This window comes from Astyanax mexicanus, chromosome 20 (assembly GCF_023375975.1).
Source record: "Astyanax mexicanus isolate ESR-SI-001 chromosome 20, AstMex3_surface, whole genome shotgun sequence".
Taxonomy (NCBI): Eukaryota; Metazoa; Chordata; class Actinopteri; order Characiformes; family Acestrorhamphidae; genus Astyanax; species Astyanax mexicanus.
Window position 1 is genome coordinate 24,614,608 of NC_064427.1, and position 20,286 is coordinate 24,634,893.

The 20,286-nt window shown below is 36.8% G+C and overlaps 1 protein-coding gene across 1 annotated transcript in view; it reads left to right on the forward strand.

Moving 5' to 3' along the window:
• il11ra (interleukin 11 receptor, alpha) overlaps positions 1-20,286 on the forward strand; it is a 58,613-nt gene that overhangs the window by 33,410 nt on the left and 4,917 nt on the right. The window contains exons 2-10 of the mRNA XM_007260815.4: positions 1,236-1,332; positions 6,427-6,493; positions 6,957-7,123; positions 8,932-9,046; positions 10,442-10,608; positions 12,151-12,314; positions 14,829-14,973; positions 17,858-17,953; positions 19,991-20,093. Of these exons, the coding sequence (XP_007260877.3) occupies positions 1,236-1,332; positions 6,427-6,493; positions 6,957-7,123; positions 8,932-9,046; positions 10,442-10,608; positions 12,151-12,314; positions 14,829-14,973; positions 17,858-17,953; positions 19,991-20,093 (1,121 nt within the window). The remainder of the gene's footprint in view (positions 1-1,235; positions 1,333-6,426; positions 6,494-6,956; positions 7,124-8,931; positions 9,047-10,441; positions 10,609-12,150; positions 12,315-14,828; positions 14,974-17,857; positions 17,954-19,990; positions 20,094-20,286) is intronic.

The following is a 20,286-nucleotide window of genomic DNA, read 5'->3' on the forward strand; positions in this document are numbered from 1 at the left end:
CCATGCATATAAACTGCGTAAAAGCCATGACAAAAATATACAAAAATACATGTAAAGCTTTACATGTAACAGCAAAACACATACAAATTTGACTGCTTTCAAAACAGAGCATCACTGTTACATGATATGTGTTTTATATATTTTTTTATTATGATACTATCACAAGACTGTGGAGACTTAAGCCTGCACAATATATCATTTCATCATCAGTATGGCAATGTGCATATGCACAATAGTCTGACTGCAGAAAATGCAATAACTTTTTTTGCTGAATACAAAGAAAAAAATCTACGGTTCTCATTTTACATTTCTTAAAAGTACCAGTCAAAAGATTGGACACACCTTCTCACTCAATGTGTTTTTTTTCTTTATTTTTATGTTTTTTTTTAATGAAGACATTAAAGCTATACAGGATCAGGTACAGAATTAATGTGTAAAAAAAAGTGTGAAACAAACCAGAATATTAATAATTATTTAGATTCTTTTTAGTAGCTTTGAGGACAGATTTGCACACATTTGCTGAGAATAAGAAGGTGTGTCCACATTTGTGACTGGTACATAGGATACAATAATTTGCAGTATTAGTGCTGTGACATATTGGATGATTGGCCTCTGGTGAAAAATCTTGTATTTGTAAATATGGCAATAAATATCGCAGAACAACAAAATATCGCAATGTAATTTTTTTTGCAAAATTGTGCAGTCCTTCCTGAGACTAGATTTGAGAACTAGGCATCTTTAGGGTTTTTTCCAAAGAACCTTAACATCCCTTTTTTATTATATACTAGATATATTTAATATGTTTGCACTTAACACAGATCATGAAAAAGTGTTTGGGATCTCACTTTTGAGGATAAGGTTGCAGGACGCTGCGATTCCCTCGTCCAATCCGCGACGCAGTACTGTTTATACTCCGCGCTGTTGTTTTTTTTACAGAGAAAGGACAGGATAAGTACACACATCTGGTACGGATGTCTTGTTTGCGTTGTCACAGGGACCTCCTGCCTGTAATTATCATGCCTGCTGCCTCGCTGACGGCCAGGCAGGTAGAATCAGGGCAGGCTGGACTCCATTACCTTACTCTGTGCAACTCTGTGAACTCCGTCTCAGAGCTAATAAGAGAACTTTGAAGGTTCTGTATCACAGGGAACTGCTGCATTACCTGAAATTGCTTATTCCCTTTATCCAGCCTGTTATTACATGTGTGTGTGTTTGTGTGTGTTTGTTCTGTGCAGATGCCTGGTCTAGTGTCATGCCCTGGTGGTCTAATAGTCATTGGGATCCTCTCTCTGTGTGTTGTTCACATCAGCTCAGAGATATGGAGCAATGAAGGTAAGCTCATTTTTAATGTATTTTAATTGAATTTGATGATGGGTTTTAATTCTTCATTATTCATCTGCTTAGTAGTTTATGTGTTTAACTTTTTTTAATTACACCCCTTTCCGATGAAAAAAAAATAAAGTATATCTTTTTTTAATCATTTGAAGCACAGTGGTAACTTGGCAATATGATGCAACTCACAATATAGTTGTGATAGCATGATATATTGCAATTGTTACATTTTCAATTTTCTATTTTTATGCTATTAAAAAACACTATTGTGTATAAAATCTGAATACAATATAAGTTTACTGATCTAAAGTCACAACGAGGTAATACATAGTATCTAGTGGGTGGGGTTTAGACATTAAATTATTAACTTCAGTCACTGATCTTTATATGAATACAAATAATTAATTAATTAAGTCAATATTGCATTTTTCAAAATTCATACAGTATTACAAAACAAAAAATCTTAAGTACCAGTTCAATTCACAATCATTATTTTTTTTTCACCTCCGTTGTGATGGTGTTTAAAGTCGAAATCTCTACTTTTTCTGAAAACAAAAAAAAAAAGAATGTAGCACACAGGAACTAAACTAAAGTGTAAATCTGGATCTTTCCCTGGTAACACTGATGTTTTGCCCAGTTCAGGACTAGGAGTGGGCGATATGGCTCTAAAATAATATCACGATATTTCATAGTATTTTCACGATAACAATACTTTTGGCGAAGTGACAAAACGCTGAATTAGAAAAAATATTTTGAATTTTATTGTTGCATGCAGTATGATATGGCAAACTGAGATATTAAAAAAATAATAATTTTATTAGATTTGTAACAGAAGTCAATGATCCAGAATGTCATGATACTAATAATGCACTCCATATATAAATAAATGATACTGAACAGATATAATCTGTCTAGTAGATATATAATGGGTATTTAGAAAAGTGTGAATTTTTCTTTTTCTAAAAACTGCAAAAAAGTAGAACCCTGATGTGATAATTAGATAATTAAGGGTGGGGGATATGGCACGATATTTCAGGGTATAATATCGTTCACGATATTCTAATTTTTTGGCAGTATTATCACTAACGATTCGATATGGCACACCCCTATTCAGGACATTTTATATCTTATTTACTGACAGATTTAAGCACATAAACCAACCTATATGGCACCCAAACAAAGAAAGCTTTCCTGTATGCACTCATTATTAAATTGCATTATTAAATAAATATTATGTAAAGCTCACTTTTTGCTTGCTTTTAAATTTCCACTTTGAAAGTCTCGACTGCCCCTATAAACATTCAAAAATGCAAAAAAAAAAAAAAAAAAGAGTCAAAAATCAGATGCTTCTATGAGCCGTTTGGATGCTCCTGATGCACCTGCAAAGAACCACCCTGGCACCACCCCTCACCTGTCAAAATTATATAGTTAATGCTACTTAGTGCACAGTGGTTATACAGAGAAAATGAAAAAGATGTTTTAAAAATAATAATTCTCTGTGTTGCTCTGAAGGGGTTAATACATAATAATATGACCGGAGTGGGTGGTCACTCCTGATCCTTTAAGTGTTTAGAAACAACCCTGTTCAAACTATACAAAAACTCCACCACCTCACAGGAAGAAATACACAGCAACAGCATGACATCACACAGTGTGTGTTTGTGTGTGTGTGTGTGTAGAGTGTGTGCTATTTCAGTCTGGATTTGTTACAGGTTTAAACTGGATTCATTCTACAGTCTGTTTACACCTGGAATTACCATGTGTTTTTGATAATCAGATCACTATCTTACAGGCATACAGGCCACTACAAATCATTTATCATCAAGATAAAGATGATTCATTTTTAATAATTATTTTTCAATTTTAATAGCTTTTTTTTTTTTTTTTTTTTTTTTTTACAATTTTACCAGTTTAATATTTTCAGTTTTGAACAAAAATGTTTATTTTGGTGCATGCTTGTGCTGGGTGATTTTCACTATTAATTGGGTTAATTCGATTTACAGTTTAAATGTGATTTTTAAAATGGAGCAATTACGATTTTACATACAGACGTTTTATGTTTTTAATCTAAAATATCTGAAAAGGCTTCTCATTTCTGAAGTGTTTATCCACCTTACCTTGGTTATTTGCGCCTCCTTACGTTCCTCTCAGTTCGAGCACTGAGCTCGTACTAAAAAAAGTTCCAGCACTGTTCTAGCACCCTAACCCTAACCTTAACCCCACCCTTTGGATTTATGGGAGGAGTTGGATCAGATCCAGCCCCACCATCTGGACGTGTGGTTCTGCAGCAAGTGGTATTTGATTCCAACAGTAAGATTAGTATATATTTTTTGTTTGGCAAAATTTTACCAATGTCTCCAAATTGTGGCTTGTTCACAACCATTATTAAATATTTAGCAAAGATCATATTGTGCCAATTACAAAGCTGCATATACACTCTCCCAACAATCAGCAGCCATTGGCTTCAAAAAAAATAAAGTGTTATAAATTTGTCTTTGTTTTCTCTTTTGTTCAAAATAGAATGAGAATATTGAATTGTGAAACTGTCGTTGTGAATTGTGTAGGAAAAAAGTGCTGTTGCACACTGATTAAAAATATATACATTTTTAATCAACATTGTATCTTATTTACACTACTTTCTACACTCCATTTAGAACTGTAATTGCTCCAGATGCTCACAGCTGCATTACTGTGATGTTAGAATGGCCAGTCAAGACTTCCCCAGACTATGTAGAAACACCTGCACAAATATGACACTATGACCTTTATTAAGAAGTCATCAGATCTGAAGAAAAGCTTTATGATGATGGTGATTACGATACAGTACGGTACACAGCTCTAGAAACACTGGCCCCTGTTCATAAATGCTGCAGAGCCTGAAATCAGTAAAAAATGCTTTTGCTGTTATTTGGCTTTGCTTGCCTGAAGGCAGTGCCTGGAACTCCTCAGAGTTAGTTAGACGCACATCTCCAGCCAGCTTTTTATCGCAGTCTACTAACTGATTACAGCCAAGAGAAGCAGCCTGCTAATTTACGGCCGTACAAATACCGCCGAAACCAGATCCAGAGAGCCGGTTGTGTTCTCGTTTCGCAGAAACAATAAACACCTGTATTGTGAATCTCAAGCCGAGCGCAATCCCCCCATGTGTTGTCTGTATGCTCGTACAATCAATTCAAGCTGCGTGCGTACGGCTCTGCACGTGTGCATGTGTATATATATATGTGTGTGTGTGTGTGTGTGTGTGTGTGTGTGTGTATACGCGTGTGTGAATGTGTGTGTGTGTGTGTGTAAATGGCGGTAATTGTGCTGGCAGCAGTGGGAGAAATGTGAGAAATGTGGTGGGTTTTAAATAATATGCTTCTGCCAATATTCACTGAAAGCAGACATTGAGCACGGCCGTGTCTGCAGTACAGTTAGACCCTGGGTGCTGGAGGCCAGCCATTCCCGAGAGCATACGTGCGTGTGTGTACCCCTCTGTGTGTGTGTGTGTGCCCCTGTGTGTGTGTGTATGTGTATTTGCCTGTCTTTGTCCAGCTCTTGGCAGTAAATGGCTGTTATTCCACCCCTGATATAAATACTGTGGTAAAGGACAGGAACATAAACACTCCCGATCTGCTTCTACTCCAGCATACAGTCAGACCTTGGCCTGCCATCGGATCCAACACTCGGTTGGCTCATTTAGGGTAATAAAGTGTCATTTCATATGGCACAGAAGGGAATGCTTTCGCCAGAATATTACCTCCAGTTCTCTGAAAGCCCTGCAGCAGAGAAAGCAGTGTACTGGATATAATAGAGTACAGTAGAGTTACACAATGTACGGGAAGTTCAATCCTTTGCAGCTCCGCAGTTTAGCAAACAATGACCTAACATTTCAGTTAGGGATGTGAAGAGTATTTGGCGACCAAAAATTACCATAGCGCGATCAATCCACAGTTTCTACAGTAAAAAAAGTTGGTTACTAAAGTAATGTTATGAGTAAAAATGCTAGAAAATAGGTTGCCTAATTGTTTACAACCACTGAATCACATTTTGTACAAAAAAGTGGACTAAAAACAAGAACAACATTAGTAGTCTAACAGTAGTCGGTCACTTTCAACCAATCAGCTCTTTCAACCATTACACTGTAAGCCTGGATAAGTTGAATTTACTTAAAAAGAAACCGGTTGCCTTAAGAAAATTAAGAAATGGGCAACGAAAACTTAAGCTAGCTTAGCTTGAAACATCAAGTTATTATAAATAAAAAGGAAATTGGTCTAACTTTCTTTTTATTTTTGCCATAACAATTAATTTGCCCAACAATTATACTTATATGACTTTCCAGTAAAAAAAATGTTTCTTCTTAATTTTTGATTAAATTTTACTTCAATATTCTTTTATAAATATTAATGAAAAAACAGACCAAAACACATTTACTTGTGTTTTATTTCAATTCATCATATTAATCATATTATTATATATTAAACAAAGAATTATCATAAATCAGAAACAATGCTTAATCCCAGACTTATACACTGTAAGCTTGAATATGTTGAATTTACTTATTTGAGGAAACTTGTTGCTTTAAGATTTTTTAAAAGTAATTTTTACTGAACATTAAATTAATTAGACTAAAACTTTTAGTTATTATGTCGAAATTCTACTTTGAATATTAATTTTATGGTCAGTAGACTAAAATAGATTTGTATGTATTTATTTTTTTCCTTTGATTTCATTAAAGTAAAATGCTTAAGTAAAATACTTTTAAATAGCCTTTTAAATAGTGGGATTCATTATGCACCATTACAGATAATTTACTTTAGTAAACAAGTAACAAGTAATCATGCAACAAGGAAAAAGAAGTTCTATATAGAAGAAGAAGATGCACCAATAATTGTTTTAGACTCACATCTCAGACCTCTTACAGAATTGTAATCATATCTTAAGGTTCCTAGAGATTCCAACCCCTACTGTTTGTCCACTCTGTTGATTTAAGCAGCTTACACCCTTATATAAAAAACTATGCTTATCTGTACTGCTGACTACAACTGCACACACACACACACACCCAGTGCATTACCTCACTTAACCTATGGCCTGTCTGTCTGTTTTCTCCAGTTTCAGACGTCCAGTACGGAAGCTTGGGCTCCAGCGTCACGCTGACCTGTGGAGGTGCTCAACACGGGTACGTGGCCCCAGTCTGTATCACACACTGCTGTTTCTACGTGACACAAGAGCTAAGCAGAGCAGAGGCTTCCAGTAATCACTGATAACAGCATGCTTCACACCCTTCTGTGGAAGCACCGGCCAAGTGGCTGGAGCTGAGTCACACTGGCCCTATTCACCATTATACGGGGCAAAGATTCCCCAGACTCTGAAACTGGCAGGGCCGAGCGGAGCATGGAAAACCACCTGTTGGAGGGAATTGATATTGATACTGCCTCGACCAATAAATGTAATAGCCGAGGGAGAAGCCCAGTGCCAAAGATATGATTGGAAATCACAAACAGATCATTTAAAGGTGTTGAAAAAGTGCTGTGTTGATTCAGATGCTGGAGATCTCTCTGCTATAGGCCAGGCTTATTTAGATCATTGAGTTTGATTGAGCGTGATCGTGACTGTGGTTTTGGTTTTGGATGGGCCGGCAGGTCTCCGGTGCACTGGCGGCATAATGGGAGCACAGTCCAGTTCAGGCATACACACACCTCCAACGGCACCCTCATACTGCACAATACCACACGATCGATGGAGGGCAACTACAGCTGCCACAACCAGAGAGGGGTCCTCCTGCAGACCATCAGACTCCGCCTGGGCCGTAAGTGAACTTGGTTATATGGTACTATTACAGATTACTGATACTTTGATTTTATATACAGCTCTGGAAAAAAAAGAAACCTCTGGAATATAATCAAGAGCAAGATGGATGATGACAAGCCATCAAACCAAGCTGAAATGCTTGAAGTTTTGCACCAGGAGTAAAGGCATAAAGTTATCCAAAAGCAGTGTGTAAGACTGGTGGAGGAGAACATGCCAAAATGCATGAAAACTGTGATGAAAAAACAGGGTTATTCCACCAAATATTGATTTCTAAACTCTAAAAACTTTATAATACAAACTCGATTTTGTTTTGCATTTTTTGAGGTCTGAAATATCTACATTTTTTTTTGTTATTTTAGCCATTTCTCAATTTCTTCAAATAAATGCTCTAAATGACAATATTTTTATTTGGAAATGGGGAGAAATGTTGCCCATGGTTTATAGAATAAAACAACGATGTTCATTTTACTCAAAGATATACCTATAAATAGCAAAATCAGAGAAACTGATTCAGAAACCAAGAGCTGTATATATATAAAAAAACATCTATATACAGTATAATAAAGATGAGTGGGCAGAACCTTAAAGAATGGTCTAAATTACATATGATCACATAATTAAAAAAATAAGTAACATACTTTACCAGTTCAGAGGTTCCTCACACACCAGAAAGGGTATCACTTCAATGGTACTTCATATTTAAAGCAACTTTATTTTTCATTATATTAAATACACTGTTGATTTTTGCAATTTATTATCCTTTTTGGGTTATTATTCAGATACATACAGTACCAAACAAAACTTTGGACACACCTTCTCATTCAGTGCTCTTTGTTTATTTATTTGTTTAATGTACTTTCTACATTGTAGATTAACTTTTAAGACATGAAAACAATTAAGGAACACATAAAAATTCATGTGGTGAACAAGTAAGTAAAAAAGTGTTTGTCCTCCGTAAGTCGCTAATTGATATATTTTACTTTATACCCTAAACACCAAGATGGGCGAAGAAAAAGTAAACACGCTCGCCACCCAAAAAAGTGCAAAAACATAAACTTTCTCAACAACAACCCACGGTCATGTGGTAGAGACAGCCACTCAAAAAAGTGTTTCTTAGTGCTGCACCATCATCTATTGAGAAAGGCAGAGGCCAATATAGTAAATGTTTTTTGTGTGTTTCGAGCCATGCAAGCTGTACTTTTCTCGTCGTTACGATAGCAAAGACACATTAACATGGCCTAAATCAAGCTGCAGAATACACGGTTGATGACTCGCCTATAGATCGCTAAAATAGGGCCCTTTAGAGTATCTAATTAACGTGGTCTCCATATTTTTAGACTGTTGGAGGAAAACTTAAGTGATATATTTAATAAATGTCAAAGTAATTAAAAGTAATTGAAATTGTTAATAGCTTATTTGTATTTGCTTACAATCACCTCCACCACTTTCTGCGGCTTCTCACTGTTGGCAGGTCCGGAAATGTATTTGTAAAAATGGAAGCACTTCAGCATTGGAGGACCAGTGGAGACAATAAGTGTGTGTGTGTGTGCACCCGCTTATGTGGTAGAATTTAGAGCACTTCCTCTCACAGGAAATCACTACATCACAGAACTCCAGCTTCCTGTTCGGAAGGGCGAGCTCGCCCGTATCTAAATGTACACTGCGTTTCATGTTTACCTTCGTGTAGCGTCCCCTCAGGGGTTCCAGGGCACTGTAAGTGCTGTGTGATGTGGATGGTACTTGTTTTTGTGTGAGCTTGTTTTTCCCCCCGGTGTGAAGGAATTGTGTCCTGTTTGTATCTTTCAGACTCTCCCGGTTATCTCAATGTTTCCTGCCGAGTGCCAAGTCACTTTATAATCCACTGCTTTTGGACGCAGAGGGTGACGACTCACCTGCCCACCAACTACATCACCACTTACAGGTGGGAACACATGGCATGTGAATAGCTATAAACTTACATTTGTATAACTTATATAGCTTCCTAGACTGAAGTACCATCATCTTTTGGGTATGGGTGTAAAGGTACAGAAAATTCACATTTCAGTACGTTTTCGGTATGGTTGGTGGAAAAAATAAAAAAGGCTGGGCATTCTGTATAGCCTCACCTTTATTAACTTCATAATAACAATGGAACTTCATTATAATATTTTTTTCTTTTACAGTTCTCTGTATGTTCATACAAGTTTACATTAGGCAAACTGAATAAAAATGAAAAAAAAAAAAAACAATGTGCACCTGGTTTAAGACCACAATAATTTATTGTCTTGACAGGCAGTTCTGGTGGAAACAGGAGAGTTGAGGTGCACATTGAATTCTGCCGTGATTTGAGCAGCCGTGGTTTTATGTTTTTTGGATACAATCCGGGTTAGCACCCGAACATCCCTTTCAGACAGCTTCCTCTTACAGCGTCCACAGTTAATCCTGTTGGATGTGGTTGCTCCTTCTTGGTGGTATGCTGACATTATCCTGGATACCGTGGCTCTTGATGCATCACAAAGACTTGCAGTCTTGGTCACAGATGAGCCAGCAAGACGTGCACCAACAATTTGTCCTCTTTTGAACTCTGTTATGTCACCCATTATGTTGTGTGCATTGCAATATTTTGAGCAAAACTGTGCTCTTACCCTGCTAACTGAACCTTCACACTCTGCTCTTACTGGTGCAATGTGCAATTAATGAAGATTGGCCACCAGGATGCTCCAATTTAGCCATTAAAAACCTCACACACTAAAATGACAGGTGTCAGTTTCACTGTCCAACCCCTGTACTTCAGTAATGGCTTGGGACCTGTCTGATTTCACATCTAGAGGCTGCTTAATAGCAGTGTGGATAAGTAGTTGGGTTGAGGTTACTTTATTAGTTCTGGTTATTGGTAGGTCTGGATGATGCCGCTCAATAAGGATGCTACTATATATATATATATATATATATATATATATATATATATATATATATATATATATATATAATATATTACTGCTGTAGTTCAGAGGGAACCCACAGTATTCCCACACAGTTGATTTAAAAGCAGCAGGTCTTCTTGCTCCTGTGTGTCTTTTCCACTCTTCCAGTCGCCATTTTCAGCCTGTGTGCTCAAAGCTAAACTGCCTGTACCGTGTATTCTGTGTGCATTTATGCAAACCGAACCGTGACCCTCGTACTGTGACGGTTTGTAAAGAATACACATACCGTTACACCCAAGAGCCATGCATTAATTAATAAATGCTGTCATAAGGAATATTTGTAAAATTTCTCCCCTTGAATGTGTTTATAAATTGTTGCTTTTAATTACTTATCTATCTATTCTGCACCACAGTGTGAATGATGAAAGGGCACAGCACTGTAAGCAGACGTCTATGGATGTCAACGAGTGCACCATCAACAATCATGAGTTCTGGAAGCCCAAGTGCCTGGTGAACATCACAGAAGTCAATCCGCTGGGCTCCAATTCCACCATCATCTATGTGGATGTCCAAAAATCGAGTAAGCCTGCCAGAAAGCGTTAAGTGAGCCTTTGTTTGTGCTTTAAAGAGCCACTAGACCCTAAACTATATTTTTTCCATTAATAGCTGAAATGTGTTTGTTAGAAGTAATGAGACGTACCAGTCTTGCTTAAAATTTTTATAAACCTTTTCTAATCGTCAAAAAATGCTTTTACTCTGGTAATTTTCTCTTTTAGATGATGTGTCCATGTACTTCGGTACGCAGACACATCACTATACACTGTAAACCCTAATAAGTTAAGTCTACTCAAATCATTTGAGGTAATTCGTTGCCTCAAATGAATTAAGTTTTGAAAACTCATTTTTTTTAGTAATTTGTAATTACTGTATGGAGTTAAACAAACTTTAATTTTTAAGTTCAACAGACAAACCAAAAGTACTTGACACTCAAAATGTGGTGTAGCTGAAACTTAACATTGTAAATTAATGTAACTTTTGCACACTTATTTGTTTAAGTTTATTGCAATGATTACCTAGAGTTGTTTTTACTCAACATATGCTTATTGTACACTGTAAAACCCGATAAGTTGACTAAACTCAAAACTTTTGTTGTAACCGATTACCTAATAAATTTTAAGTTCATGTAATATAATTTTAAAGTACAATGAACTTAACAAATACATATACATATATATTTAAAATTCATATTTTCCTGAACTTGTATTTAGTCTTCTTTCCGGTTTCATTCAACATTTTTTAAAATACTCTTAGAAAAGTAGATGAAAGAAAATAGTAACGAATTAAAAGAACTGAGAGCACAGAGAGAACACAGAGTTACTGCAGCTCAGTAAATGATGCTTGTTCTACAGCTACAACACAGAGACCAAGCATTTAATCGTAATATATGATCTACAAGTTTACCTAAGGTAGCCCAGGGGGAATCACTACACACTGATGGTGAGTGCTACAAACTGGGGGACACACCCAGTATGCAAATCGATTGTGACAGAAGCCAATGGAAAAGAAGCTGTTAATGGCAACAGACTAAACTCAGTTATTATAAGTTGATTCAACTCAGAGATCTCAGTTTGAATGTGTATGTGCCCAAGAATGTTCAACTAACTCAAAATAGTTGAGTATTGTTTAGAAATATCCAATTTTATGTAAAACAGACTTAATTTGTTTGAGTTCAAACAACTTCTGGGTTTACAGTGTATGCAGCTCATATCATGTCAGTCAATACTATATCAGTAATACCACCCCCCTGCTGACTTCCAATCATTTGAATCTCACAGCAATTAGAGGCAAACTGCTGCTGCTGCAGCTCAGCCAATCAGCTCTCCCTCCTGCTCCGCCATCTCTAAACCCATACATCACCCAGTGTTCGTACCAAACTACCCCTCCCATTTTTTTTTTTTAGCTTTTTTTCAAGTTTGAGCTGTGGAGTCAGCAAAAATCTGAGGGTTTAGTTACCTAAATCTGAAGCTGGTGTACTTTGCTTTGCTGTGTGTGTGTGTGTGTGTGTGTGTGTGTGTGTGTGTTTGTGTGTGTCTGCCTGACTCTGCTCCTCCTCTGTGTACAGTGAAGCCCCATGCTCCCGAAGCAGTGACCGCTTTGGAAGTGCCGGGTGAATCCACTCGACTGCTGGTGCAGTGGAATTTCCCACAGTCCTGGCCTGTTATGGCTGGTTTACCTCTGAAGTTCGAGCTGCAGTACAAGCCAGTGGGGTCTAACTACTGGTCCAAGGTCAGTTCCTGTTTGAAGACTCTTTATATATAATTTTCTTAAGTGTCAATGAAAACATTCAACCAGTAAAGAAACCACTGGGTCAAAAACTGGCACAAAACAAGACATTGTAGTAATGTTCATTAAAAATAAAAAAACAAAAATAATAAAAATGATGGGAGAGGTTTGTAGTTTTTAGCTTACTGCGTGTTCTCCACTGAACTCTTGCTTTCCTGTTTTTCTGAGGACTAAATGTCAAAATGCTGACACACATCCTTTTGACTTTGAAGTGATACATAATATAAAACTGAAACTCATGCTTTTTTATTGTTTGATATATTGTAAATCTGGCAGTTTCTCTTTGCATTCTTTTAGATTTCCCTGATAAATTCTACAAACTGTTACCATTTGCAATTAAAGATAAAGTTTTTGTGTGAGAGCACTGAAATAAATATGCATTAAATGTCCAAAAGTTTGTAGACACCTGCTAATTTAAGTAATGTACCAAATTTAGAGAGTTTGCTTTAAAAGGTCTTACACCAATGATGTTCCATTTACCTAAGAAGTTGGATGCAACAATGTTTTAGGTAAACATTTGGGCTGTGTTTACACACAAGGTTTCTGTTGTGTTGTGTTACTGGCTAATGCAGCTCCTGGACTGGTTTTGGGACAGCAGTTTTACACAGTATGCCTATATGAAGTCAGTGAAGAGACAGACAGTCAGCCCTGGCTTAGTTCTTCCTACACTTTATCTCTGTCTCACACACTGTCTTACCACACAAGCTCCGCTCTGCTGTGCTGTGCTGTAGCCTCCGAGTCGCGTTCCTGCAGCTTTCCTCTCCCTTCCCCCAGTCCTCTCTCTCTCTCTCTCTCTCTCTCTCTCTCTCTATCTCCTCTTCACTCTTTCATCTGAGCTCCACACAGTTCAGAGCCACTGATGCTATCTCTCAGCCCCTGACAGCTCGGCCTTTCATCAGAACTCCAGATGTTTACTCTCTCAGAGCCGTCTGTGTGTGAGTGTGTGTGTGTGTGTGTGTGTGTTGGTTTATTACCATAATGTGTTGCTTTATTGTAGAAGCAAAATTAAAAACATATTAATTTCTTTCATGGAATTCTCTTGAATGCAAACACTAGCTTTGTAAAATTAAGTTTCAAATTAAACTACATATTTTTATCAGCATTTTTTATCTGGCTGCAGCATTTAAGATGGAATGGAAAAATTCAATCTATACGTGCATCTCAGAAAATTAGAATATCATTCAAAAGTTATTTTTTTCAGTAATTCAGTTGAAAACTAGTTGTGAAACTAATGGATATATTAAACACAGAGTGAACTATTTTAAGTGTTTATGTCTTTTATTGTTGATGATTATAGATTACACCCAGTAAAAACCCAAAAATCTGTGTCTCAGAAAAATGTAATATTATATAAGACCAATTGGTACTTTTGGCAGTGTGGCAGTGTGCCAAGTCTTGCTGGAAAATGAAATCTTCATCTTCATAAAAGTTGCCAGCAGAGGCAAGCATGAATTCTTGTAAGATTGTCAGAAGAAAAGCTTAAAATAGATCACTCTGTGTTTAATATATCTATGAAATATAAGGGTTTTACATTTTCAACTGAATTTACTAAAATAAAGTAACTTTTCAATTAAACTGTCACTTTATAAAGCTCCCCATCACAAAGGAATTAACCAATTGACAGTAATAATTAATTGCTGCACCACCTGCTCCCTTTTTAAAGACATACTATGCCCTAAAGTTAAGTAGTCAACCTGCAGCTAGGCTGCTGAACTTCAGCGCTCCTATATCTGTATCTGTATCAGTTTATTTTACTCAAAAACAAGGGGTTAGGGTACAAAAGAAAAATAGGATTGGGTCTCCTTTAACAACTTAACGTTTAAAACTTTCAAAATGACTGCCTCCTTCCATACTTTTAGCTTGTAGCTCCTTCAGTGTGAATAAATACAAGATTGAAGAAATGGAAGAAATCTAAACTCCTGCTGAAAGTTAAGATTCGAGTCTTTGTTTTTTTGGATCTGGCATCCTAAAGCCTTCCCGAAGTGCTGTGAATTAAAGCTCACAAAATAGAGAACAGATCTTGTCACACAGGAGTTTGGATGCTGGAGCTGGATGCTGGATGGAGCGCCGCTGCCAAGTCAAACACTCGGTATTGAAATGCTGTAATGTGAGCAGCTCCCCAGCGTATAGATTTTCAGCCTCATGCAGTGTATTCTTGGCCCTACGCACTTTTCTTTTCCTGGGCAAACAGATAGGCTCGAGAGACTGAAATGTTTTAAAAGCATATCTTTCAGATTGGAATTTTTTCGAAAGCCTTCATTATGCTCTTTTTTAGCATACTGCAAAACCCCAGACACATGGTTAAAACATGTTGAACTATGAATCGGTTTTATTATAGTTCAGAAACTTGCCAGGAGCAATAGAGGAACCTTGCCTGCCTCTCTGTCTTCATAGAAAGTAAAAAAGTGTGTGTGTTCATGTGTGTGTGTGTGTGTGTGTGGTTGTTTTTGTGACCAGCTGGAGACGGAGGACACCAGTGTGCAGATCATGGACGCTCTGGAAAGCCACCTGCACCACATCCGAGTCCGAGCGCAGGATGCTTTAATTAACTACAGCCAGTGGAGCGAGTGGAGTCAGGTGGTGCAGGCCCAACCCTGGAGCGGTGAGCCACACACATGATCACACACTAGTGCACACACACTCACACTAGTGCACACACACAGAGACAGAGAGAGCGAGAGAGAGAGAAACCACAGGGGAAAACACTGTGATATTATTTGGAGTTTCCTTCCCCTTCAAATATCAGCTTCTTTACTGAGTCACCCGACACTGATTGACACCCACAATCAGCATTTACTTAGACAACACTCAGCATGCACTTACAGTGTGGTTCTCTGGGCTCATATCATGGCCAGTTTGTTTTTCTAGGCTTTAATTCCACGCGGCGCCCTCTGTTGGTCATGTTCAGTAGTTTCGGTATGAGCAATAAGTCATTTCTCAGATGATAAGTGGCACAGTTCTGGTTGATGTCGTGGTTTATACCATGTCTGAGCTACATTGGTGTGCAATTTCCATTGTGTAAGGCTGGGTAATAATTCACTATCAGTATGTACCACAATAAAAAAAAAAATTATTATATATTTCAGTGTACATTATTTTCAGCATCCATCACTGACTGATTTCATTACAGAACGCATTACATGAATTGCCAAATCCTTTTTTTGTAGGTACAGAGATCAGTTTTTTTTCTGTGGCTTTTATGTTGTTCATATTAAAATGAGAATTAAATGATATCAACTCAAATAAAAAAAATGTATTATATGTATTTTATTATTGTATACTTTTGACTGTATCATCCAGCCCTACCCTGCTGCTTCTGCAGCCATGTCCCACATAACATTTCACCACTGTAACACAAAAAATGCTTGTATCTTAGTTTTTTACCTAATTTGGAATTGTGTCAACGTTTCATGATTTATGGACGAATAGAAATGTTCCAAACTGACTTTTTTTTACACCGACTTTCATTAAAAGTTTGGCACAGAAGAAGTGTGTTTTTTTTATGAGAACTGTGTACAGAGTTTGGGCAGTTTTATATCATGGGTAACAGATAACAGAGTTGATCAGAGTTAATGTTGGGACAGACATAAAATACAGTAATTCTTTATTTCTTTATTTATTTATTTATTTATTTTTTTACATTGTACATTAATATTTAAAACATTAGAACAAATAAGAGACACACAGAGTTATGTAGTAAATAGTAAAAAAATGAGATGGCACAGCGAGAAGGAAAAGCATCTATTATTGTAACAACTATTGTGCAGCACCTCCAGGAACTCCTTCCTTCAAGACGCTGAAAAAACTATTCCAGGTGACTCTCCCTCATGAAGACACTGAGATTAGAATACCAAGAGTGTGTAGATTTGTCCTTAAAGATAAATGTGCAACTTATAAGCATCTAAAGTATGAAACATATTCTGGGTTGTTTTTAACACTTTTTGTTTTCAAAAAAATTCCACACGTGTTACCATATATTTATATAGCTTTAATATAGAATTTAATATTAAGTATACAGTATAAAAAATCATAAAAAGTAAATAAAACACATTGAGCAAGAAGAGAAGTGTGACCAAACTTTGATTACCAAAATCAATTATTCACATTTAAAGAAAATATAGATTTTATTAGATTAAAAACTGAGTCAAAAAGATTTCTGCTTGGGAAAAAAAAATCTATAATGACCCAAATAGTAGGTGTGGGATTTTGGTGAGGATGGAAAATGTTCAGATGTGGTTTAACAATCCTGTTTACTATCCTGTTATTTTGTCTCAGAATCAAAACATCACAACATTTACTTTTACAGAGGACTTTAAAGCTCTGCTTTAATGGTTTGGACTACTTGACCAAGGCAAATCACTGTGGCGGTGTATCCTACATTAGCCTAGCTTAGCCTAGCTTAGCCTAGTTTAGCACTGCAACAGAAGCAAATTCTTTCTTGTGATTATTTCCAAGCCTCTTTTAAATAGTTTTGCTCTTCTCTATGGGTCCTCTTGTTGTGGTACAGTATGTGGTTAGCCCACAAGAGATTGTAGCCAGTTGGCTTAGTTATCTGTTTTTTTTTTTTTATTCTTTTTTTTTTTAAAGTAGCAGCTGCCTAGCACCATTTTTTCATTCATCAATAGCCCTAGCATTAGTTTCTAGCCTTCTAGCCACTGTTAATCTGGATGTGTATACATTTAAAGCTGATGTCGGTAAGTTTTGGGATTTGGTGGATTTAGGGCCCTCTTTGGTAAGAATGGGTAATTGCAGTGAGAATGTGAAACAATCTTTTTAAACTGGGCGGGTGTGATGTGGTCTCTTTTTAGAGCGCATTAATTCGATTGCAGGTTATGTTCAGTCAGAGAGAGAGAGAGAAAGCTCTCAGTCAGAAACTTCACTTAAACTACACACTTTGGTTTTACTATGAGTGAATGGAGGAGCTACTGAGCTCTGAGTTTCCTCTTCTGAAGTCTCCATTGCTCCACCAGCCGCTCACGTAGAGTAAAACTAAGCCGGATCCTTTTTTAGAGGCTGTACATGTGATGTAAGTATGTAAAGACGTGAAAAGCGACCCGACACCCCAGTTTTTAGAATGAATATATTATTAGGCTTAGCAAGGATGGTCGGTCCAGCATGCTGGTAACATTAAACACAATATTTTTTTCCCTTTTCCACTCAAAAATGCTTCTGCTTTTAGTTTAGAAACAAAATAATACAGGCTGCCATTTTAAGGAGTGTAAAATGTAAAATGAGCCAAGACTGTGATGTAACAGTTTGGGGGTTTTGGACATGGCCCTTTTCCCCAGCTCTGTTTTAGATTCATTTTGCTGGATTAGCTTTTCAATGAAGTTTTGTGGTTTATGGTTTTCTACTTTTACCAACTTATACCAAATATAGATTATTAATTATTCACACTATTCACCTATGCTAAATGATTTTCTTTATCCATTCCACTGAATACAGAAACCAGGTTCTAATACACATTGTGTGGTTCTGCATTACAGACCCTCTAGTCACTGCTGAAGTGACCACAGACGAACCTTTTGATTTCCCAATCTTCCCGTCTACGTTTCCAGTGAGGGCAACAGAAAAGTCTCCAGGTAAGCTGAAGCTATCGCAGACCTGTTCATTATGTCAGGAATTGCCAAGAATATTTTTTTTTAGATAAAAACTGAAGCATGTACTCACTTCTTCCCTCTTTCACTGGGCCGATGAAAGTGCTGAGGTTTTGGCAGTGGAAGAGAGCGCAAGTCAGGCTCAGATCGAACACGCGTTGTTAGATGTCTTTGAGATCTCGCCCAGATAGACCCGTTTTTTTCTGCTCGATCCAGATGGTCTGGCCTTTGGTGTGTGGAGGCTGGGCTTTATCCATACTAGCTCTATAGCATCCACCAATCACAGCGCAGATCAGCCTCCATAATGTAGGCCATGTGGCCGGCGCCGGCATGACTCACTCGGCTTTAATTAGCTAACTGTTCCCAGCTTTTACCAGATTCCAATATGCACACACACACACACGTTGTTTTTCTATTCTTGTGAGGACCTTCCATTCACATAATAATAACTGTAGATCATTTACACTACACATAACCCGAACCCTAACACTAATTTTCACTCTGAATAAAGTAGCAATTTTCGTAAAAACACCTTCAAATTTATGAGGACCACCAAAATGTCCTCAAGTTTGTAAAGACACGGTTCTCACAAAGGTAGCAAAATGTAAACGCATTGGTTTTGCTATTCTTGTGAGGACCTGCTAGTCACATAATGGTAACTGTACTGTATTAGTTGTACCTAACCCTAGTTAGTAGGGTTATCCTTTTTAATGAAAGGATCGTCTTTTTTTAATAAGTTGTGAAGACCACCAAAATATCATCACAAACCACCAAATTATGACAAACTACTATGCAGTGTTAATTTCTTTAACATAAACTATGACAAAAAACTCTGTTGATTACCTATTTCTCATGACGAAAACGAGACTAAAACTAAATAAAAATGAATATTTGAAAACAAAAACTATGACGAAAATCATTACACTTTTATTCAGATAATAAAAACTAAACGAAAATGGGGAAATTATTTGTAATAAATGATATTATTGAGCAGTAATCGGAACACAGGTGCTCCATTTTTACAGGCTACTTGCTTTAAAACATTTTACCATTTTTAAATGCAACAAAACTTAATAAACATTAGCAGTAAATTATCTCAACATAATAACAACATAAATAAAAAATAGAAAAATAATAAAAAATACGTAATGCATACTTTTTATATGACTAAAAATCATCAGACTAAAACGTTGTTTGTTTTCGTCGACTAAAACTAGACTAAAACTAATAATAACCAAAAAACCTAAATGTGACTAAAACTATTATACATTTTATTTAAAAGACTAAAACTAAATCAAAATCACCTGTCAAAATTAACACTGCTACTATGCTTGTGAGGATATCTGGTCCTCACAAAGGCAGCAAAACTTACATACACACACCTTAGTTCTGCTGTTTTTCTAAGGACCCCCCATTCACATAATAGAAACTGTAGCTAATTTATTCTGCACCTAATTTTAAGTGTCCTCAAAGTCACAAAGTGACAAATTATGACATATCTGGTCCTCACAGTAAATAGCAAAACGTGCACACCAACACACACACACACACACACACACACACAGCTCCCCATTCCAGCAACTCCAAACACTTTATTTATCAGAATGTAGAGAAATATGCGTTCTCAGTTCATTCGTCAATAGAATCACACTGGTTTTGGATCCTAGGGCTACTAAATAAAAATGCCAGAAAGGATTTCTTTGACTTGCAAACACGTATGTATGTGTGCTTGGAATAATTGGACTCTTGGAATAGCCAGAGCATGTTAAAAAAAAAAAAAAAAAGGCAGTTTCTGTAAAACGGAACTATTACGGTTAGAACGGCTGGGAAAACACACATGAATACGGTCATTATTTGTAGCTTCTGGCAGAGCTGGCCTATTTATGAAATTGGGAACAAAAGAATAAACCAGTTTTGTTGGTCATTGTTAGTTTTCGAAGGTCTGGGTTGTTGCGATATTTCTGCTGTCGCTATTCATTGTAACAATAATATTTAGTCTCTGTCATATTTGTTGCTGTCCAGACCTGCCACCAAGTGAAAACGGAAGTCTGGGATTGCTTATCACTCTCGGCCTGTTCGCTGCAGTAATGGTGGCTGTGGTGTCCTCTGTCACGACCCTTCTATGGTGAGTCCCTTTACTGTGCAAGCATAATTCATTACACTTTAATGTACAGTAAGATAAAAAGAGGAGTTCATCATTAAATGTTTAAAAAATATATAAAAAATTATATCAATTAAATATGTATTTGATATAACAATAATAAAATGTTATGATTAACCCCTTATTTTGAGTTTGTTGCTTTAATTTAAGCTATATC